At 34.9% G+C, this 25,011-nt stretch overlaps 1 protein-coding gene across 1 annotated transcript in view; it reads right to left on the reverse strand.

The window, feature by feature from the left end:
• Window positions 1-25,011, reverse strand: part of MACROD2 (mono-ADP ribosylhydrolase 2) — a 2,059,774-nt gene that overhangs the window by 1,962,629 nt on the left and 72,134 nt on the right. The window contains exon 3 of the mRNA XM_058684846.1: window positions 20,160-20,267. Within this exon, the coding sequence (XP_058540829.1) occupies window positions 20,160-20,267 (108 nt within the window). The remainder of the gene's footprint in view (window positions 1-20,159; window positions 20,268-25,011) is intronic.

The following is a 25,011-nucleotide window of genomic DNA, read 5'->3' on the forward strand; positions in this document are numbered from 1 at the left end:
TCAACTTAACATCATGAAATACACATGAAGCTTCTACTGAATTAAGTATAATAAGTAGCACATGGAACTGAATTGAAGAAAAGAACACAAATATCAGGAGACATGGATCCTACTGGTTTTGCCACACACAGCCTGTGTGTCCATGTCCTTGAGTGTGTTGCATCCTTTCCCTAGGCCTTAGTTTCCCCATCTGAAACATGAAGCACCTGGTCTGGATAATCTTTCAGTTCCTTTCAGACTTGAAATTACATGACATTAGGGCACTTGGGTGGCTTATTCGGTTAAGCATCCGACTCTTGATTTTGACTCAGGTCATGATCTCACGGTTCATGGGATACAGCCCTGTGCCAGGCTCCACACTGACAGCAAGAAGCCTGTTTGGGATTCTCTGTCTCCCTTTCTCTCTGCCCCTCCCCTGCTCTCTCGCTCTCTGTCTCTCTCTCTCAAAATAAATAAATAAACTTTTAAAAAAATTACATGACATTGGATGACAGGATCACTTTCTAACCTCTTAATCTATACAAAATGACTGTGTGCCCCTGACAGGATCATGATTAGAGTTTTCTCATTTCCATGCTTCTAATTTTCATTTCAATGCTTAAATTAAACCCTAACAGAAATAATGCCTTATTTAAACAAATTAATCACGTTTACATTATAAAAATCAAAATACTGCCTTATGGTTCACATAACTACTAGCTTCTTCCCATATAAAATCCAAGTCTTTCTGTGAGGTCAGCCAAGAAAAATGACTATATGTACCTTTCTTTCCAACACTGAAGATTTTCTTAGCACAGGCTATTTCACACATGTGTGTCAAATGGAAAAGGCAAAAAATAACAAGGCCTAGAGAGCTAGCACATAATGGGTCCTTAATATCTTCATGTTGAAAGAACAAATGCATCTTTAATGGTAAAGAAATCCCTTGTTTAGGATGTTTTTAACATCAATCTAGGAATGTTACAGAAATACCTGAACATCAACAATGATCAGCAAGAGGCATGGGTGTTAAAAATCACAATAATCAAGTTGTTGTTTATATAACCATGTCTTTGAGTTTGATACTAGACTCATGGGAGAAAACTGTAAACTCATCCTTTTAGTTTCTTGTAGAAGTCCATTCTAGATCAGAAAAAGACTGACAATAACAGGCAATAGGCCAGATTTAGGCCGTCCAGAGGATTTTCAATTTGGAAGAAGGGTAGAATAAAAATGAAAAATTTGGAGAAATTTGTCTTGCCAAGAATTATGTCATAGTTCTATAGAGTTGCTCTCCATTGTTAGGCCCCACTAGTGTTAAAATATTGTATCAAAAAGTTCTATTCAAATGTAGAAAAAAATATTTTAGTGAGAAAAATCCCAATTTTTCCAATGAAAAATTTCTATTTATCCTTAGCTAACTAGCAATGGAAAGAGTCATTGTTTGGACAGAAATATTATGAATTACAAACCAAAAGTGATGCCAGTAACAGAGTCCAGTGAAATATATTATTTGAGACTCAGACTCAAATCCTCTGACAGCTACACACACCACCCTAACACCTTCTAAAATTTGAAGAAATTCTAGAAATCAAGAAAAATTTAAATATTTCAATTACATAAAAAGCAAAACTTTTGGATAAGCAAAACTCACAATAAAATAAGCCAAGAGATACATATAGTAAATAGCACAAATGATTAACACATAATATTTATTTTCTACAGCTACATAACAAATTATAACAAACTTAGCAGCTTCTAACAATACTATGTGGAATTTAAGAAACACAACAGATGAACATAGGAGAAGGGAAAGAAAAATGATATAAACAAAGAGAGAGGCAAACCATAAGAGACTCTTTTTTTTTTTGTAATATGAAATTTATTGTCAAATTTGTTTCCATACAATACCCAGTGCTCATCCCAACAGATGCCCTCCTCAATACCCATCACCCACCCTCTCCTCCCTCCCACCTCCCATCAACCCTCAGTTTGCTCTCAGTTTTTAAGAGTCTCTTATGTTTTGGCTCCCTCCCTCTCTAACCTCTTTTTTTTTCCCTTCCCCTCCCCCATGGTCTTCTGTTAAAAGACTCTTAAATACAGAAAGCAAACTGATGATTACTGGAGGGGTCGTTGGGTAGAGGAATGGGCTAAATGGGTGATGGGCATCACTTGTTGGGATGAGCATTCTGTGTTATATGTAAGTGATGATTCACTAAATTCCTTTCCTGAAACCATTATTACACTATATGTTAACTAACTTGGATTTAAATAAAGAAATAAATCATAAGGACCCCCCCTAAAAAAATACCCATTTAATTAGCTCACATTTCTGTAGGCCAGAAACAGAGGCACAGTGTGATTAGGAATCACAAGGCTGAAATTAAGATGTTGGTGGGGCTGAGTTCTAGCCTGAAACTTGAGAAAAATCTCCTAAGCTCATTCTTATTGACAGAATTTAGTTTCTCATGAAGGTAGGACCCAGGCGCCTGCTTCTTGCTGGTTGTCAGCCAACCAGGAGTCACTCTCAGCAACTAGAGGCTGAGCACTTTGGCATTTCAAGACTAATTCCTTTCCATTTGGCCTCCTCAATCCAGCAAAGGCATGATGAATCCTTCTCGTTTTCGGACTTCCTCTTTTACAACTAGCCAGAGAAAACTGTTTTTAAAGGGCTAATGTGTCCATAACCACTGTGTAGGATCAGACTCATTCTGATATCTCCCTTTCTTAAACTCAGTTATGCCAAATAATATAACCTAACCATAGGAGCAAAATATATCACATTTACAGTCCCAGTGATTACTCTGGGCATGTATACTGGGGGAGGCAATATGAAAAATTTTGAGCAACATCTTAGAATTGTGCCTACCACTATTATATAAGGAAATTATACAATTTGGTGAAAAATATATTTCAAAATACCAAACATAAATGAGAAAATACATGGGTGGACAAGGCATATATTATGGAACAGAATCTTTTAGAAAATAATTTAAGGAGCACTTGGCTGGGATGAGCACTGGGTGTTATATGTAAGTGATGAATCACTAAATTCTACTCTTGGAATCATTATTACACTATGTATTAACTTAGATTTAATTGAAATTTTTTTTAATTTTTAAGAAACTTTTATAAAGAAAATAATTTGATGAGAAAAATCAAAAGCCATAAAAATGTTAACACTCCTTGGCCTACACATACCACTCCTGGAAAGACAGCCCTCCTCCAGAAATTCATAAGACAGAAAAAGCAATGACATAAATATGTCAGCCTCCTCTGGGTTTTCCTAGCAACACAGACACAATTCTAGAACACAAGCTTCTACTTTGAGCATCAAATCCAGACACTGTATCTTACTCATTTTTCTATTTACAGAACCTATAATGGTATCTGCACTCTACAAATAGTTACTGAATGCCTACTATGTGACCATCAGTGAGTGAGGCATCAAGACAGAATTGTATAATCCATTCTCTGATATACCTCATTTCTCATAATTTTTGTAAAAAAAAAAATATCAAAAGTTCTACAGTCATTGTATGTATAAAGTACTACAATCACAAAAGTCAAGAGAAATGAGGAGACCATAGAACTAGGCCTTGGAAGTAGAGAATATATTATGTAGCCATTTAACATTGTAATTATGAACTGTATAAAAAATTATGAAAAATGGAGGTGCCTGAGTGACTTAATCGGTTAAGCGTCCAACTTCAGCTCAGGTCATGATCTCACGGTTCATGGGTTTGAGCCCTGCATCGGGCTCTGTGCTGACAGCTCGGAGCATGGAGCCTGCTTCGGATTCTGTGTCTCCTTCTCTCTCTGCCCCTCCCCAGCTCACACTCTATCTCTTTCTTAAAAATGAATAAACATTAAAAAAAATTTTTTAAACATTATGAAAAATTTTTATATTAATTAGAAAACGTGTACCAAAATAAATCTGGGTTCTAGTCAAAAATATGCCAAAAGAAATGTGTACAAATGCATTGAAACAAATAGGAAAAAATAGTTTTCTAGAAAGTGGAATAAGTGGTCATTCATTTCCTCTTATTTTATTTACATTATTATGTTTATATCATTTGTGCTTCCAAAGAAATTTTAAATGAAAAGAAAAAAAATCACATTAAAAAAATAAATAAATCCACCATTTGAGTGAGTTCTGCTGACTGATAGAAAGAAGAAAATATTCAGTGTCTAAGTCTATTTACCACCATTCTAACCAAAAGTCCCTATTAGAGGAAGCAACATACTCAACCATTCATTAATTCTACAAACATTTCCTGAGCATGAACAATGGGCCAGACATCTCCTGAGCATGAACAATGGGCCAGACATAGTGGAAGGCATTGGAGATACATAAATGGATAAGAGTCCCTGCCCTCAGAAGGCTCTTGATCTGATGAATCACCATAGCAAAATTACATTTGGTAATATATTGTAATAATTTCTGAGAAGACAAAATTCTCTAAATAATGGTTCATTTCATGGGTGGAAGACTCAGTGTGACAGAATGAGTATAATAGCTCACTGCCTCAAGTGTACCCATGGCCACAGGGAGAAGATCTGTCACTGCTGCCAAGCAACAGCCTCCTCAAGACTCAAAAATCAGATGCACCTGATTCTTACATCAGTTCTATCACAGTACAAAGCGACCTAGTCCATGCCTACACGTATGGCTCAGTAAACCTACAGATCTAATATCCTGGCTTACTAAACAGGGTGGCTGTTTCACATTTGAAGGATGTTTGAATGCCTAATAATTCCAACACAGATTTACTGGATCTCACTGGATCCACCACAAACTCACTGTATCTCAAGTTTCATAAGGAAAAACCGAGATCACTACAATTTGTGTATCTCTATGTTGAGTTTTATTTTACCTTTTTTTTCCTAGTCTTTCTTTATTCCTATTCTTATCATGAATGGCCACATGTAGCACTAAAGAAAGATATAAATCTCAATTTCACTCAAACTCCTGGAACTATTAGAAGAATTAAAAGCAATATGAACTTCTAATTAGTGAACAAATTGATTCTCCACTGAAATCACCTCTGCTAGCTACCCAAATGGTTTTTCAATCAAAAGGTATCTCCTTCTAAACTACAGGCTATCTGAAGAACCACAAGTTAAGAAAAGAAAAGAAAAGAAAAGAAAAGAAAAGAAAAGAAAAGAAAAGAAAAGAAAAGAAAAGAAAAGAAAAGAAAAGAAAAAGCCTCACCCAAAAATCAAGATCTCTCACTGTCTTCCTCATGGAACACAAATCCAACTTGAGGATTTTTTATTACAACATGCTCACATTTCACTAAATGACTTCTTAGTGTGTATTTTATTATCTGTCATTTAAATAGTAAGAATAACACTTTATCAATCACTCAGAAGTAATACAGTCAGCAGTTTATTAAATTAGAAATGTTATAAAGCATGGTGGATTCATTTGGGTTTCCTCCCCTTTTGTTTTATATTTTTCTAATTACCATTGTCATCACTGTGACCCTCACCATATGCAACATTTATTAAATAATTTATTAAACGTACCAGGACCTGGACACCGTACAAAGCACATACACATATTAGGTCATTTCCTCCTCAAAGCTAGTCTATAAACATAAAGAGCTTAGGAACTGGTTAAGATCACACTAACAATAAGATCCCTATCTTTCTAACCTCAGAGCTCAGCCTCTTAACTATTAGTTTCCTAGAGCTACTATTAAAAATTTTGCCACCAACTACATTGCTGAAAACAATATACATTTATCCTCTCAGAGTCTGGATACAGAAGTCCAAAATCAGTTCACTGGGCAGAAACCAAGATGTCAGCAGGGCTGCCCTCCCTCGGGAGACTACAGGGGAGAAGATACTTGCCTATTCCAGCTTCTGGTGGCTGCCAGCATTCCTTCTGTATTGCTACATCACTCTAGTCTTCAAGGCTAGCATCCTCAAATCTCTCTCAGCTCCATCTTCACATTGCCTTCTCCCATGTGTGTAGTCAAACCTCAAGATCTTTAACTTAATTATACCAGTCATCTAAGGTAATATTCATAAATTCCAGGAATTAGGAGGTGGATATTTTAGAGGGCAGAGTCTGTTTTTCATCCTACCACAACCACTAAATTCTACTGATTCCCCAACTGATTCACTCATGAGTTCTTGGTGTGGAGATGAATCAGAGATACTCCAGAAAGATACCACAGGCAACAATACACACTCTCCTTTGAGACAAGTCAGCCATGCTGAAAGATAAACCAAAGACTAGAACCAATAAAGACAAAGACGCATATGGACACACACTGGAGATCACCAAAACCAAACTCATTAGATCTATACCAATATTTGAGCCCCAGTCTCCTTACTCTTTGTCCAGCAAATTTTCACAGAGCCACAAACAAATAAATCTTAGACCAATGTACCATTTCTTCAACAGGCCAGACTTTCTCATGCCTAGGGCCTTTTTTCATGCAATTTCTTAACTTTATACCTACTTAACTGCTACTCTCTTCCATGTTTATCATCATACCTATAATGCCTCCGTCCCTGGTATTTGATTCATATTTCTTCAATGCCACTAGTCATTATACCTGCATTATATTGTATATGTATCTTCCTGGAGAATATAAAACCCTTTAGAACAAAGACTATCATCCTAATATCTGGCAGAAAGTTAGGTACAAATCCTAACACAATATGCATTAGAAAGAAGGAAGGAAAGGGAAAAGGATATCATAAGGAAAATAAAGAAGAAAGGGTCAGGAAGAGAAGGGGAAAGTAAATATTCAAGCTCAGGTTGTTTTAAGAGAACAGATGGAGATACAGCTCTTTCCAACACATATCTGTGAAAGTTCTGAAGACAGATTTTTCAAAAATGTCTGAAAAAGAGTACCAGAGAGCAAGTGCATGGACCTTTCTTGGTATGCTCTAAGCCCCAGAGTTCAGGGAAATGTTTCCAAAAGAAAGGTGTGCAGACTCCTACATCAGAACCACTGCATCAGGATGTCTGTTAATTGGAGATTCCAAGGGCACCTCCTAGACCCACTGAATCTGAATCATGGGGCAATGAAGGCTAGGGTCAGCATTTAAAACAAGCTTCTGGGGTGATTCTGATGCCCACTAGAGTTTATCACAATCATCAGTGTTGTAGGAAAGATGGAGAAAGCCAAACAATGCCCTGCAGATTTTTTTTTCTTTTGGCTTGATTCCCAAAAACTGATACTGGACTCAATGACTATTTTCTTCTAAATTTAAAAATGAAAGTCCAGTTTCTAAAAAGACAAGGCAAGGTATGCAATATGTTCCAGGGAAAAAATGCCAAAACTCAGAGAGAGGATTTGGGAAACGTGCCAGGATGATTCAACACTGAGCCCGTCTAGATTATGAAGATATTGCTTTAATCAGCCTGGTCATAAGAATGATAGCCACAATTTGCCTGACACATCCAATCAATGACAGCATTATGCCAGTTTGAAGTTTTCTGTCATCCCGATTATTTTCCACTGACTTAAGTTCTTTTTGAAAGTGCTACAGAGCTTGAGAAATTATAAGGAATTCCCTGCTGTACCTTCCTGGAGTTATATCATAGATCTTATTGATCTTATGTTCTATTCTTCATTCCTCAAATTCCTTCTTAGAGATGATTTGTTACCAGCCTACCTCAATCTTCTTATAAAATGTAATAGTTCATGCCAGGGTGCAACTAATCTCCTCTAACACTTCATCCCCATCACCGTCTCAGAGCCATAGATGCCTAGAGAAGATGACATCTGAGGAGGCGGCTCCTGTCTCTAGGCTTTGGACAATCAATCACTCTATCATCTTTTACTGTGTTCTTTTTTTCCGTCATTTTTACAGGACACATTTGCTTTTCAAGGATCAATATTCAATTTAACTTTCTGTGCACTATAAATCAAGTCTTCCAAAGGTGAAGAAAATATGTTTCTGACTTTAAGGTTATTTTAAACCAGGTCCTAAGCCGAGCCCAATTAATGAGGCTCATCCTTGCAAATTCTAAGCAGAATCAGACTGTGACCTATGAGAGGCAAGTTGCATTTACTCCTTACTGTCACAGAAGATTGCTTTAACTAGATATTTTTAAATAATAAACCATAAATTAATCTAATTAGAGAATCTGTAAGTATTCAGAAGATGTAAAGTTGTGAGTTTTAAAGAAATAATTTCTTTTGCTCATTATTTCTTGCTATGGATGCTATAAAACACATTCAAGATCAGTATTTTTTCTATATGTAAAGACAGAATTATATTCACAGGATTATTTAAAACATTTAATATTTATTTCAATAAATTAAAATTAACAATTTGTCTATTTCACTTAGAAATTTTCTTACATGAAAAAATAAACCTTAATTCACTGTTATGATATACTATCATGGTAGTACCAGCCACGCATTTTAAGAGGACTTAGTTGAGAGGACTAAGAGAAACCTATTTTATGCATTTAAAATAACTTATTTTAAATGTCCTCACAAATCTTAAGCAGGTCTCTTAAACCCCATGGACTGGACATGTTTCTGAATTAATTTCCACCTGGAAACCCACGGGATGAAAATTCTAACTGCGTGATAAATTAAGTTGCCAAGCAAAATGGATTAGCGATCAGTGAAATTGCCTGATAAACTGTCAGATCCATTTTGGATTGGGATTCATCCTCTTTCTCCACCTGTTCATTAAGCTCCAAGTTCATGGCAACTCCAGTGACTGATTGCACATTAACAAGCTGTTTATGTGGGGAGGTGTAGCTAGCCTAGTCAACATTCCTATACTTACACATTCATTTAAACATAATTCTCTGGTAATTTATTCTGTTCACAATCCCAATGTGGAAAAATATACCTCTACCCTGAAGTTTAATTTTAGACACAACAGAGATGTGATGTGTCATAAAATTAAAACTTAACAAAGCACATCAGATTATACCTCAAGGTCAAAAGAAGCCTGGGAAATTTCATGCCATAAATCTGTTTCTTCAAAAAGTTACAAGAATGAGAAGAGTAGTGAGAAAGCTGCTGATAGAATGTCAAAATAAGATATTTATTTCTGTCCCTGTTCTAAAGCAAATATTTGGCTGCTTCTATAACAAGAAAGCCAAACCAGCTAAGAATGTTGAGAAATAAGTTTCAACCTTTCTTATCAAGTGGCCAAAACTTTCCTTTATATAACACCAAATTTAATAAACCACTTGTCAATCAAAATGCACCAAATTTGAGCTATAAATAAAAATATTCTACCTACTCAAGCATCGAGTACTAATTCTTTCCTTTTTAAGTATATAGAATTCTTCATAAAGGGACTTTTCACCAAACACAAACTTAACAAAAATCATTAAGTTCCTCTGAAACTGAAGTTTAATAGATTTATATTTCATTCAAATATGAAGATGTCTACTTTCTACTTTTTTCTAAGCTTTTTTTCTTCAATATTATTTATGAAGCCTAAATTTTATATGAATTAATGACTGGAATTCAGAAATCAATGCCACTTTTCCCTTTCCCTACACAAATAAACCAAGACCTTAATTAAGGAAAATTTAAGTTAAGCGACTGACTCTTGATTTCAACTAAGGTTATGATCTCACAGTTTGTGAGTTCAAGCCCCGCATTCAGCCCTGTACTGGGCTCCATGCTATGTGGAGCCTGCTTGGGATTCATATTCTCCCTCTCTCTCTCCCCCTCTCTCTCTGTCCCTCCCATGCTCTCTATCAAAACAAATGAACTTAAAAAATTTTTTTTAATAAAATTTAAGTTAATAGCCAGATAACTACAATTACATTGTGGCAAAAGAACAGAATGAAGATCATCCAAATGCTTTTCAGCCCACAAACAGAAACTTCCCATAAGTCACATATAAAGAAGTAATTTTTAGAAATTAATTGACCAGTATATATAACAAAATATGCACCTCCTTTAGTTAAAAATAATAGAAGTGTACACCAAAAAATTTTTAATTTTACTGTATAATTAAAAAAAAGAGCATGGAGAATTCCAAATAAGGTTGCATACAAGCATGAGATAGCCTCTAGGCCTCATGAAATGTCATTTGGCACCATTATAAATTTCAGCTTTTAATTAGATTTAACTATAATCAACTTCTGACAAGTCATGCATTTATAAGAATTAACCTATAGCAGAAGATATTTGTGTTTATTGTTAACTACCAGTTGAATTAGAATTTCCCCATGTCCCTTATCCTAATGTAAGCACAGCTGCTTACCCTCCCAGGGGACTGGTTCCATCCTCAAGTCTCAGTTCAATTGGCTCGGTCCACATGAAAAGTAGCATTGAGAAAGCTTAGTCTTAGTCTAGCTTCTGAAGCTGGGAAGCTTTCAGTAAATGTCAAGACTCGCTCTACAAAGCAGGATTATCCTAGTTTATATGGCACCTAGGAAATTCCACCCATTCCAGCCCCAGGAGTGTGCTCTGAAATTTTCTTGCCTAGAATAAAGGCTCAAAGTTTAAGAGAAACTATACTTGGTGACCTCCAAGAACCAAAGCCATACCATAAAATGTACACAGTGTCAAGTGTTATGCTAAATCCTAGGCACTACTTACTCTGAAAGTAAAATAAACCATTTCTCTTTCATTTTAATGAAATTCAGTGCCTGTCTCTGTCCCCACCGTCTTGAATCTCAGGAAGAGAGACAGTGGCATTGAAGTTGAGCTATTAGGTGTCTCAGCTGAGAAACATTCAGTACTATTTTCTTCAAGCCTCCAACTAACCCAATCTCACCCATTGCCTCCTGGCTACCACCAGCAAGTTACATGTACCATATTTGTGCCAATAAAATAATATAGGTATAATTTTGCTTTCTATTTCAGAAGGTAATAACAAAAGTTATGGTCTTAGTCTTCAAAGAAATGTTAGTTAAAACAATAAAATACAATTCTAAGGCACAGATTTTTTTTAAAAGTCATCAAATTTAGAGGTGCCTTGGTGACTCAGTCGGTTGAACATTCTACTTCGGCTCAGGTCATGACCTCATGGTTCGTGAGTTCGAGCCCCACATCAGGGTCTGTGCTGACAGCTCAGAACCTGGAGCCTGCTTTGGATTCTGTGTCTCTCTCTCTCCCTGCCCCTCCCCTGCTCACACTCTGTCTCTCAAAAAATAAATAAATGATTAAAAAAAATTAAGTCATCAAACTAGTATTTAAGTCATCAAATTAGTACTCATAAATGAGAGATATAAATTCATTTAACCTTTCCACAGAGCTATCTGGTTACATACATTTAAAAACTTTCATACTTCCATTATTTCACTTCAAAGAATTTATTCCAAGGTAATGAATAATCAAAGATTTTTACAAAGATTTACCTGCTAGGAATGTTTGTCTTAGCCTGAATATAACAGTAAAAAACTTGAAACAAACTCAATCTCCAACATTAAGAGAACAGTTAAATACTCATGTGTATGATTAAATATGATACAGCTATTTAAAATGACACATAAAAATAACCATAATAGTAAAAAAATAAAAAAATTAAGCAGTATTTTGTAAAATTCAAAATACATCTATGAAATGAAAAGAACCTGACACATAAACACTAAACTGAAAAATTATAGATAATGTTTTATTCTTCTCTATATTTTTTATTTTCCTTGAATATTAGGGCACATTCCTTCCATAATCAGACCCCAACAAAATCTCTAATAATAATTTTTAATCCAGTTAACTAGTATGTGTGACAAACAAAATATAACTTTTCCTATATGCATTGAAAAATTCTCAGAAAAAAAATATCTGAAAACAGAACAAATTCCCAAGCAACCTCTACTACTTTCTCTATCATTTTTTTTTTAATTTTAGTCTCTCAAAGTCCTCTGAGGACTGTGTTACTAATTAATTCCTAGAGTTATTCATCTAAAAGTATAGCAGGGGTCAAAAATAGAAGATGAAAACTCAGAGGGAATTTATTAACAGCCATCCATCCCCTTGGCAATTATTTTCTTTTCAGAATTATCTTCTGATTCCTTGGAAGTTTAATGTTTAGTTTTGTTCTATAAATTCCTTCAGAAAAAAACTATAGATCAGAAAAACAAAGAAGTGATAAGTCAAAGAGTAGAAATATTTTGAAAAATATGCTGCGATGCAGAATTAACAAATAAAAAATGATTCACATCACAATGCCTCCTTTCACTGCATCCTCACAGTATTGAATTTTTAATCTTATTTTTATAAGGCATTTCTTTGTGTTTTTTTTTAAGTTCCATGTTCACATTCCTAAGCAGGTTTTCTACTAGACATTTGTCTTTTTTAATTGAGGAAAGCTTATACTTATTATTATTTTATTATTACTATAACAAGAGTAAACCTTTGTCATATATGTTGCTAATCTTTCTTTCCAATTTCATATTTACTTTCCAAATATATTTATGGTATGACTTTCTCTTGAAGCATTCAAGAATATTTATGTTGGGGCACCCAGGTGGCTCAGTGGATTAAGCATCTGACTCTCGATCTCTGCTCAGGTAATGATCTCATAGTTCACAAACTCAAGCCCCATGCCAGGCTCTGCACTGACACCACAAAGCCGGCTTGGAATTCTCTCTCTCCTTCTCTCTCTGTACCTCCTCCACTCGCGTGCTCCCTCTCTTGCATGCTCTCTGTCTCTCTGTCTCTCTCTCTCTTTCTCTGTCTCTTTCTCTCTCTCTCTCAGAATAAATAAACATTTTTTTTAAAAGGAATATTTGTGTTGTCAAGTTCTTCAGTCTTTCTCATTGGTTCCTTTCTCTGTTAGTGAATTCAGAGTGGTTTTTCCCACCCACAGGTAAGACACAATCCCTTATATTTTCTTCTATCTTTTAAGTGGTTTCTTTAATTGCTATTAAACTCCACACAGAATTTGTATTCATGAAAGGTGTGAAATAGTGATGTATATTTTTTTAATTATTATAGCTTTCACATATGTATTTTCATTTGGAATTGTGTGACTCCTCCCCCAACTTCTGCCATTTATCTGTCTTTTCAGGTATTTCTTGGCAAATCTCATCCTGTTGTTCTACTAGATAAATTTTAGAATTATTTTGTCAATTTCAAAATAAAAAAAAAACAACTATCACCAGAACAAACTCTCAAAAATATCAATGAAATTTTTATTAGAAATCTAGGTTACTCCAAGAGTTTTGACATGTTTAACATACCACATCTTCCAATCTAGGAATGGTGATGGTTGTTAGATTTATTTAAATATGTTTTTTCCAGTATTTCCTGTTTTCTGTCTATCCTTACACTAGAAAAAGATCCTTATAGCTGGAGGCTCACACTTAAACATGTAGCCAAGGTTAAGAATTCATCTCAAAAAATGGTTCTTTACGGGGAAGCTGGGTGTCTTAGTTGGTTGAGCATCTGACTTCGGTTCAGGTCATGACCTCACTGCTCATGGGTTCAAGCCCCACATCAGACTCTGTGCTGACAGCTCAAAGTCTGGAACCTGCTTCAGATTCTGTGTCTCCCTCTCTCTCTACCCTTACCCCACTCGTGCTCTCCCTCTCTCTAAAAAGTAAATAAACATTTAAAAAAATGGTTCTTTCCACACCTGTCTATTCAAACCTATCCCACAGCTATCCACATTGGAGATTTTGAAACTTTTCAGCAATTCTGACATAGCATAGGAGGGGAAGTGAAGGGAAAGATTGATGTATAGTAATTCTTTTCCCTTTGTCTATATAGATATCTATTCACAAAAATACACACACACACACACACACACACACACACACACACACACACACAAATATGTAAGAATGATCACTAAAGTACTAATAATCCCAAACTGGAAATTACTGCAACGCCCATCAATAGTAGATTGATAGAGAAATAGTGACATAGTCACAAAATGAAATATTAGATAACAATAAAAAATGATCTATATCTATATACAACAACATAGATAAATCTTACATATATAACAGTGAACTAAAAAAGAGCCAAATGATATGGTCCCAATTATACGAAATGCAAAAAAAAAAAAAAATCAAAAGTAATGTATACTACTGGAAGCCAGAGCAGTAAATATACTATCCTACACTGACTACAAAACATTAGGGAGTACTAAGGGTTCTTCCAACATACTGGTAATGTTCTGCTTTTTAATCTGGATGGGGTTTCATTGAGCTGTACACTTATGTGTGTGTGTTTGTGTCTATTATTATTCAATAAACTGTTACAAGAAAAACATACAATACAGAAATTCAATAAAGAATAATACTTAACTGCTTTGCTAGCAGAAATGAAATTTATATTAAATTAAGCAGTTGCTATCAATTCTATCCTAAAATATTTCTGAGAGTAAATGAACCTCTTTTCTCAATGATCGAGATTCTAATTTCAAATATGCCTTATTTGGGTTTTACTAAATGAATACATAAAAAAAACATTTATTTTAAGCAAATGGAGATGATTATTTAAGGAAACTCTATAAAGTAAAATTTCTTCCTTCATATGCAGTCCCAGTACCTGATTTATCTGTGTAGATATTCAGATATTCTACATCAACTTTTCTTTTAATTAAATTATACCCAGCTATTAAATTATCATCTATCCAATTGTGTCACTATCTCAATTTTTTAGACAATTATGACATTCACAATTGATACACTAAAAAAAAAAATCACTAAAGTAAGCTAAAACAATTATTCTAGACCATTAGTTCACAAAAATTACCAACGTTTTAAAACTTGGCATTTAACATAAAAGCCTCAGAATTGGACAACTTTTCCCTGACAAAATTCAAGTGAATAGTATAACAACTAAAGTTATGGACACATAGGACAAACCCATTTAGTTGGTAGTATCTATCTGTGCATAAGATTTGAAAAACATGCATCATTACCTTGTGACATTCGTAGAAAAAATCAGTTTTCTGATATTCTAACTAACCAGTATAATTCTGCTGCCATTTACTGAGTATGTGTCTACATACTGGGCACTATGTGAAGTGCTTTGTATATGTTATCTGTTGATTTTCACAACAGCCCTAGGAAGCAGTAATAGGAATAGATAGTAACAGGACTATCTCCATCTTACCAATGAACAAACTAAGGCTCAGAAAGGCTACATAATTTACTGAAGGTCTTTTGGTCAAGAAGTTAAAGAGAAACATTTAACATAATGATTATTCTCAGGGTGCCTGGGTGGCTCAGTCAGTTAAGCATCAGACACAGTTTCATCAGCTTGAGCCACAGAGCCTGCTTGGGATCCTCTCTCTCTCTCCCTCTCTCTGCCCCTCCCCCACTCATGCTGTCTTTGTCTCTCTCAAAATAAATAAATTTAAAAAATAAAATAAGAAATAAAATAATGATATCTCTGACTCCAAGCCCTCCATGATTAACCACCATGTAAATATAGGGGCATGCTGGGGTAGGGACAAGAGGAACTAAAATAAACAAATCAATCTTCCTCATTTTCCACTTTAAAAAATCCTATTTATGGCGAACTGAATTCATCTTTGGCCAATCATAACCCATTAGACTTAGAGAATTAACTCCTTTTCATGACACAATTCACAAATGAATAACAATTATATTGCCTATAAGATATTTTTCTAAGATTATAGTACAAGTAAAATTGTCTCTAATGATATACTGAACCATAAGTTAGATTAATGTATTCTACCCTGAGCTTTAGCAAGAACCACAACGCTTTGACCAATAGCCTTAATACAAAATTATACAAGGACACAGTCACAGTAAATAGATCATCCTATACTCTGCTATATACAAAAACCTGTACATGAATCTCCATAGCAGCTCTATTGGTTATAGCAAAATGCTTCAGAGAACCCAGAGGTCCTACAATGGGTGGAAGGCTCAACAAACTGGTATAACCATGTAAGGGACCACTACTCCGAAATAAAAAGGAATGAACTACTGACACATGCAACAATCTGAATGGACCTCAAGGGCTTTATATTTAGTGAAAACCATCAATCTCAAAAGGTTACATGCTGTATGATTCCATTGATATAATATTCTTAAAATGACAAAAGTAAAGGAATGAATAATGAGAGTGGAGAGTGGGAAGGGGAGGGCAAAGAGGTGGATACTATAAAATAGGAAGTTCTTTCAAGATAATCAAACAGTTCTGTATCTTGATTATAGTAATGGTTACATGAATCTATAAATGGGATAAGACTGCAGGGAGCTATACACACACACATGAATGCAGGTAAAAAAAAAATAGGTGAAAACTGAATAAGGTCTACAGTCTAGTTATAATATACCAATGTCAATTTCCTGGTTTTGATATTGTTCTACAGCTATATCATGTCACCATCGGGGGAGGCTTACACAGGTGAAGGTGAAGGGTACACAGGTCTCTATGTACTTTTTTTTTTAAGTTTATTTATTTATTTTCCGAGTGAGAGACAGGAGAGAGAAAGAGAGAGAGAGAGAGAGAGAGAGAGAGAGAGAGAAAGCAAGCAGATAAGGGGCAGAAAGAGGAAGACAAAGAGAATCCCAAGCAGGCTCTGCACCACCATTGAGAACCCAATGCAGGGCTCAACCTCATCGTGAACAGCAAGATCATGACCTGCGCCAATGTCAGATGCTTAACCGACTGAGCCACCCAGATGTTCCCACTCTTTGTACTCTCTTTGCAATTTCCTATAATTATCTCAACATAAAAAGTTTAAACAAAAAATGACCCTGGGTATGAGAACCTGAATTTGAACCTGGGTCTGCCTCACTCTAAAACTTGTGCTACTGCCCTGTATGCCTTACTGCCTACAAAATTTGTTCTGTTAAAATATACCAAATATGCATTAATTCCTACAGAGAAGAATAAAATACATAGGAGGCATAGGAGGCTCATCCTGGGTCACATTTAAAGAAATCTAAGGAAGTTCAAGGAGTACTTTATTAGGAAAAAGTTTAAATATCAAATCATTTCATTCACGGCAAATAATCCCTGGTGTTCCAACGAACTAATATAACATGAACGTGGGAAGAGAACCTTTAGAAGTTTGATAGGAAGTGATGTCTGGGCTGCTTTGGCACCCTGACTGGGGGGGGGGGGGGGGGTAGGGGGAGGGGGACACTGCCTCTCATTCCCCTCTCACTAGAGGCAGCTCTGAAGTCTCCTGCCATGTTGCCTTGTTCACTTGAAAGAATAAAATGCTGTTCCTCTCTTTACACATCAGGCAAACAAACTGCACAGCAGAAAGCTGTAAATAGATTCATTACACTGTACATTTGGCATCTCTTTTCCATACACCCAGGAACTTCCTAATGAGTTTGTCCTTGTGAGATGCAGAACATGACCAAATTATAATATAATCTCAGCCAGAGAGGTGAGCTAAAGGTGCCAAATGTTTTTTGGGAGTGAGTGAAAGTTACTGCCTCCCTTCATATTAATTCATCAAACCCTTGTACACAGCTATGTGGCAGCTATGAAAAAATTATGCATACAGGGAAGGACAAGAATCAAAATAGTGATAGGATGTTCTTTTTCTATTAGTGATGTTTTCCTGTTTAGCACCATTTTATTCTATTTCAGTAAAAATTATCCCATAATTATTTTTTAATGTCTATTTATTTTTTAGAGAGAACATGTGCTAGAGTGGGGGAGGGGCAGAGCCAGACAGAGGTTCTGAAGTGAGCTCTGCACTGACAACAGAGAGCCCGATGAGGGGCTCAATCCCATGAGCTATGAAATCATGACCTGAGCCAAAGTTGGACACTTAACTGACTGGGCCACCCAGGCGCCCCACCCCATAATTATTTTTATTAATTGATCAAATAATTCATTTTTAAAATCAGAGCCAAATTGTTTCACTATATCAAGTCCTCAATGCTGAATGTGCAATTGCTCAGAGGTGCTTTGTAGCATATGGTTCAATTGCACATAGTTCAATTTAACACATATACAGTATCAAGTGTTTATTAAGAACATAATGGCATGACATCGCTTTGGAGGGTGACACAAAAAAATGAAAAGACACCATTCTGTAGTCTCAAGGGGGAGCTACACATGTGCACAATTAACAAAAGCCAAGAAAAACCATAATTGCTGCTATTATTAAGTGTGCCAACGTGGCAAATCCAATGTTATGTTAATAACAAGAAAGAGAAACTCAAGAGTTATTTTCAGGTATTTAAGAAGAAAATACATGTCACTAGTTGTACTCCACAGAACAGAACTAGGATTAACAGCTAGAAATTACAAGAATATACAGGAAGGTTGGTGTTATATATACATAAAAGCTTTTAAATTTTTTTGAATTAAAGCTTACATATTTATAGGATTTAGAGCATAATAAATCATTAATGACTTAATAGCTACAATAATATCTGATTAAACTTCTGTACTGGAAAGGAGTTCATGGGATTCTTTCTAAGGGCATGTCTTCCCCAGAGGCCCCATAGATCAGAGAAAAGCATCTTGATACCCAGGGCTACAAATGAACAGTCCACAGAGACTAGATATAAGGGAGACTTGTAGCCTATGAGGTGGCATGAAGATGTAATTCTATCCAAAATAAGTGATTCATATTGAGTGGTGATTAAATGACCAAGGCTGATCCCCTCTCATGAAGGTTTTGCATTTTAGAGATGCAGCAGAGGAGAAAGGAATCACAGGGGTATCAGAAGAGGAGAAAAAGAAAAAACAGCTCTGACTATGGCAAAGCAAATTACAGTACAAAGCAACCGACAGCCAATTCTGAGGGAATAACAAGCTGACTAGACTTCCAGACTTCCTGCTAGAAGTCTATCTATCTCCTAAACAACATTCCAGATCTCTGTGAGATCCTTCTGTTCACCCACCAAAGCATGTTCCTACTATCCTGTGTGAATTTACTCATCACCAGAGGAAACTTCAAGACAATGTTGAACTTCACATGAACCCTGTACTCCTGGAAAACAGAGACTGCCAAAAAATTATCCCTCACCCTTTTGTGTTCGAGGAAACAGCTTACCAGCACAGAAATATGCTCCCCGTGTGACTGAGATAAAACTCATGGATGATCCCTTGTAACCTATGACAAGACCAAGACACATCTTCCAAATTCCATTCTTTCACTCATAAATGATTAGCTGAACTGTTTGTCCATATTGACCATTCTGATTGGTCAACAGCTCTTAACTGGAGTTGACCAAACTTTAGTAAGGCTTTTCTCCTTCTTTCAAGTCCCTGGACTTTGACCCATCCTTGAGCAATGGAAGGTGAACAATCCTTCCTGAATGACTCCTCCCAAGAATCAGCGGACCTCAGGGGAAGATTATTCCCTGATCAACTGTCCAATCATGCCATCCATTCATCCCAGTCCCCCACACCCAATTCTTTTTAGCCTGTTTACTCCTCCTTATAAAAGAAAAGCCCCTTTCTGATTGATCTTTGAGATACTTATAGATCTTGTGGTCAAAGTGGTTCTTCCTACTGCAATATTCTTTCTCCTCCTATTATAATAGTACTCTTCCCCTTACTGTAATAATCTTTCTGAACAAAGTCTCTCCTTACCTAAGTCCAAATTTATTTTTATTTGGCATTTTCAAGCCAAAATAGGCTGAAAAAAGCCTACCTTTACAAAACACAAATTAAAATCATTAAATATCCTTTTATTATTGACATTTATTTTTATAGAATCACAACTACTATGTATTTGACATATAGTCACATAATAAAATATATAGGAGATGCCACCATAAATAAGTTAATTTCCCCTATTTTCAAACATAAAAATTACTTGATTATTGAAATAATTAGAATAAAGCATTTCATAGCAAACATGAGCAACCAAACAACTGTGATTTGGAAACTGCAGAAATAATTACTTTCTAGATTACTTTTTTTGGTGTAGTTCAATCATCTCTTTACAACCTATTCAAAAGAAGGAAAAAGCTTGATGAATTTGTTTTTATGTTGGCAAATTATTAACCCAAGTGTGAAACCAGCAACAATAGAGCTGGTAAAGTTCTTTCTGAGGAACTTTCTGCAATAATCTATCACTTTTCCAATGATCTAGTACCCTAGTCTCAACTTAGTATGGATACCATGAGTTAGCAAATTAACTGCAGCACATACGTAAAATAAATCATCAGTGTTTTTAATCCAGAAGGGAAGTACATAAGATATTTCTATACCAGGAAGGACATCTTTTCCTAAAATACCTACATTCCTGTTTATGAAAAATAATTTAAAATAATACTTATATAATACATCACAAAAAAATCAAGTACTCACCCGCATTGACTATAGCATCTACCTCTAGCAATGTGATGTCACCTCTATAGAGAGAAACTTTTTCACTCAAACTTTTCTTCACCTGTGATGTTTCCTGAGTATTTTCTTCTGTAATAAAAAAAAAAGAATATATATATATATATATATATATATATATATATATATATATATAGTATAGTCTTAATTTATTTAAGGACAATTTTGATAAAATAGCCAATATGGGTCACAATCTGATATACAAGACAAGTGGAAATAAATGTGTAAGTACCAGGGGTGTGGCTTATTCTCTATTTATTATGTATTCCTCAATACAAATGCAGTACATCACGTATATAATAGGCAGTCAATAAATTTAGACATGTTATATTGGTCAAAAAAGCTCAATGTTTCTTATTATTATGAAAATATCAATTTTAAAATAAAATTATGAACGATCAAGTTTCATAAGAAGATAAGAAAAAGATGTACAACTATGGCTATGGGGGCCCAAAGACAATTTAAGTGGCTTGTAACCTATCATCTCTAATCTCCTAAATACTTCAAAATTGCATGCTCATTTAAGAGTATCATAGTGAACTGATAGCATTATCTTCTCCCTTGAAAGATTTGCCAAGACAAAAATAAATTTTCACAGTGAATGAGCTTCTTTCTATTTTGTTGTAGTTACCAAGTCATCCTTGAAAAAAATATTCACCCAGAACAAAAACATGTTGGTTCCACTCTTTGCTACTTGTAAGTAACAAATGCCCCTCAAAATGGGAAGGATCAAAAATACTTGAATGGGTCAAACTGCTTTTCTTATCAAATTGTATTAACCTTTCACTCTAGAGGGCGCTGCTAGATTTAAAAGAGAAAAGCTCTGTCCTGCACACAACAGCCAGCAAACTGGTAAGTTGAAAACAAGCCAAAACATTACATTCTACAACTTGACCTACTTTTAAATCTTTTATGATAATACTATAATTTGAGATTCATTCATTCTTAACAAGTGATGTTAATACAGTACACAGAGGTTTACAAAATCAATGATTTAAAAAACATCATATTACTATACATAGAAATCTTTTTAATATACCTCTACAAAAGGTGATTTATAAACTCAAACTTTTTAAAGTGTTTATGATCTGTGCAAATCTTTCAAGGGAGAAGATAATGCTATCAGTTCACTATGATACTCTTAAATGAGCATGCAATTTTGAAGTATTTAGGAGATTAGAGATGATAGGTTACAAGTCACTTAAATTGTCTTTGGGCCCCCATAGCCATAGAAAAAAATTGGCCAAGAGTAAGGATATGATCCTGGGCCACAAAAGTGATCTTTTCTCTCTTTCTGTCTCCAAGGCATCCCCTTCTTTGTAATCACTGCTCTCCTTAAAGGATTCTAATCAAAATATTCATTAGTGTTGACAATGGTAGTAGTAGTAATAATAATAAGGAGGAGGAGGATAAAATGGGAAAATTGTATGTGAAAAGAGCAGAGAAAGGCATTAGAGGGCCTAAAAATAAAACAATAATAAAAAAATAAAACCACCTCAAGGGCTTCTCCAGTACCGTCTGTCCTTGTCAGGTAATGGCTAAAAGCACACACTTTACTACCAGACTGTCTCTGTTCAAATTTTGATCTACCAGTTAACAACTGGGTGATATTGGAAAGGTTATTTATTTTCTCTATGCTTCAGTCTGTAAACTACTGGCTCCTTCACAATTATGAGTTCATAATACTTAGAATAATACTTGTTCCACAGTAAGCTCTCAACAAACACTACCTTTTTTTTAACAAAGGATTTACAAAGATGACAAGTTATGTCAACATCTATATTCAGAAGAACACAGTAGTTAAGAAATATTTTCAAACAATATTATTTTGAAAAATGTATCATTACATTTATTATTGTTGTTGTTGTTGTTGTTGTTGTTGTTGTTGTTGTTATTCCCATCAGTGAAAGAATTTTGTTTGTGCTCTTGCCAGGCCAATGCCTGGCCCATTGACAAAGACTTTGAGCCAGAACACCTTGAGTTCCACACCCAATCAGTTTCTAGTCTTACTACTTTTACCAAATCATAAAGTCCTAATTCCCAGTTAAAGATTATTGAATGACAATAAATATTTGGTGGTTTGTCAGAAAAAAAAAAAAAGTATACATATTTGGACTGTTGTAAACCTGAAATTATAAACACTTCTCACTGATGAGTTTCAGAACTCCATCAGGCATTAAGTTGATAAGCATATCACAAATGAAAGCATAAAGTTTGACTTTCCAACTTGGGATACAAAGTAGATAGATTTCTAATCCTTCCTAAAGTTGCATTTAGTTCTAAAAGCTACTTCTTCATTTGTTCATGAAGCATTATGTATGTAAAATTGTATTTGTAATAATGTGACTTTTTAACATATGTGACAATAAATCATGTATTTCTTTCTCCAAATATAAAGAAATTATCAAGAATGGTATTGGAAAGACTTAAAGTTCAAGCATTTATACCACATTTCAGTTTTCTTAAATCCTCATCTCTCATCTGCAAATTTTAAAATTGTGACATTTTGAGTCTAAAGGTTCAAGCAAATTCAACATATCAAATAAATATACTGCTGTGACACGTTATTCAAATAAGTTACTCAAAATGGTCTTATTAGAATCATCAGCATCATGAATAAGTATAAGCATCCTTCTTCCTCATAGCCAGACTTATACTTGCTGCCCAATGTCTCACACGGTATATAAAAAAGGCATAAATTTACTCAAGAGCTATAATTTGAGAGTATTAATAAGTATCTGTATTTCCTTTAGCAATAAGCCAAAACCAGACCTCATACTTTTGACCACCAACTACTCTCTGTAAATGCAGCAATGTACATTACCACCAGAAAATAATTTCTTTTATTTGAATGGCAATGCATTGCCTTCCTTTTCACACAACTGTGTTTGATCAGCTCTTCCAATGTATCTTTTCCTACATCCTGAGTTTTCGGCAATAAGACAGAAAACCGTCAAGCATTGCTACCTCATGGACGTTATATATGTACACAAAAACTAATTCACATTTTGCACATAATTGGCTTTATCCAACTACAAGTTGAAATATCTGTCAATGTACACATATGACAGTAATTGTTCTTCCAGATTGCATACTATTTATATTATAAAACATATAAACAAACAACAGCAAAAAAGACAGTAATTAAAGTAGTAAAAACAGATTTTTATTCTGGAAAATACTGCAACTGGGAAAAAAAGATCTCAGTACAGAATGGGGCTCAATTCCCAATACAACAAGGACAAGCAGGGATTTGCAGCCATGACAGAGTGGGAATCAATGGAAGGAAAATCACTAAGAAGAAAAATTAGAGGCAGGGGGAGATTCTGATTGAACAGACTTAGGCTTCTTGCTAAAGGCAGGCTAGGGTGATCAGACATCACTTGGGGTATGGAAGGGGATGTGGAATTTGATCAATATTGAGGGTGGAGTATTCTCTCTAAACTGATTTAGCAGAATGCTAACTAAAACTGGAATATGTAGGTCTTGCAAAGACATGGAAACTATTTTTAGGCAGACATATTCAACATGAAACAAAGCTCGTCATCATCTCAAGTTATTTCCCAGTTAATTATTTTTACAGTACATGAATGTTAGGAAAGCAGCACAAAAGCAAAAACCTAAAAAAGTTAAATAAATGGATTTTTCTTTTACTGCTATGTTTCAAATACAAGGTGTCATGAATATCCGGCATTAATTTTTCCTGCATTTTTACTTATACATTTGGTCTTGGGTTGAATTTAAAATTTTTATAATCTTAAACATCCAGATATAATACAACGTTATTTGTTGTACCCAAGTACAGCAAAATGTATGCTCTTATCATATTACTAATAACTCAGAAGATAGTTATTTTTATTAAGCCAAAAATATTAAGCGAATATTATTTACCAAAAATTTACTCAAGTCATATAAAGTTGAAAAGCAAAGTATTTGGATTAGTTTCTGTTTCTGAGAGTTTTAGGAATATTTTTATAAGCTCTCATTTACCTTTCAGTCAATTTTAATAGAGTTCCTTTATGGGATTTTATGGATTAATGTGGTAATACAATCCAAAAGTAGAAAAATATCACATATACATAATATACATACAAATATATACATACATAAAAACAGATATAAAGATCTTGTGGCTTTCATTCTAAAATTTTAGCCATAAGTCAGGTAAACACAGTAATACACTCTGATCTATGCTCCCCTTGATATTTTTATCTAAACTTTGTTTCTGGCAGAAGGAAAAAATCAAGGTAACCTGTTCAATATGAGGGGTAATGCTTTTTAACCAACATTTGTGGAGGAGACTTTCAAGAATTTTCATTTTCCCTGATATATAATCATATAGAGGGGCGCCTGGGTGGCTCAGTCGGTTAAGCGTCCGACTTCGGCTCAGGTCATGATTTCACAGTTTGTGAGTTAGAGCCCCGTGTCAGGCTCTGTGCTGACAGCTCAGAGCCTGGAGCCTTTTTCAGATTCTGTGTCTCCCTATCTCTCTGACCCTCCCCCCATTCATGCTCTGTCTCTCTCTGTCTCAAAAATAAATAAACGTTAAAAAAAAATTATAATTGTATAGAAGCTATAGATGGAAATTTTATTTTTTTTATTTTTTTAATATATTAAATTTATTGTCAAATTGGTTTCCATACAACACCCTGTGCCCATCCCAAAAGATGCCCTCTTTAATACCCTATAGATGGAAATTTTAGGTGACAAACTGACTGAGGAGACATCAAGCAGCTGTCTAGATGTCTCCAAAGTTTATCTGAGTATATAAAGCATCTGGTCTGTTTCCAATTATCTTTTCTTCCTTTTCTGCCAT

This window comes from Neofelis nebulosa, chromosome 9 (genome assembly GCF_028018385.1).
Source record: "Neofelis nebulosa isolate mNeoNeb1 chromosome 9, mNeoNeb1.pri, whole genome shotgun sequence".
NCBI classification, from domain to species: domain Eukaryota; kingdom Metazoa; phylum Chordata; class Mammalia; order Carnivora; family Felidae; genus Neofelis; species Neofelis nebulosa.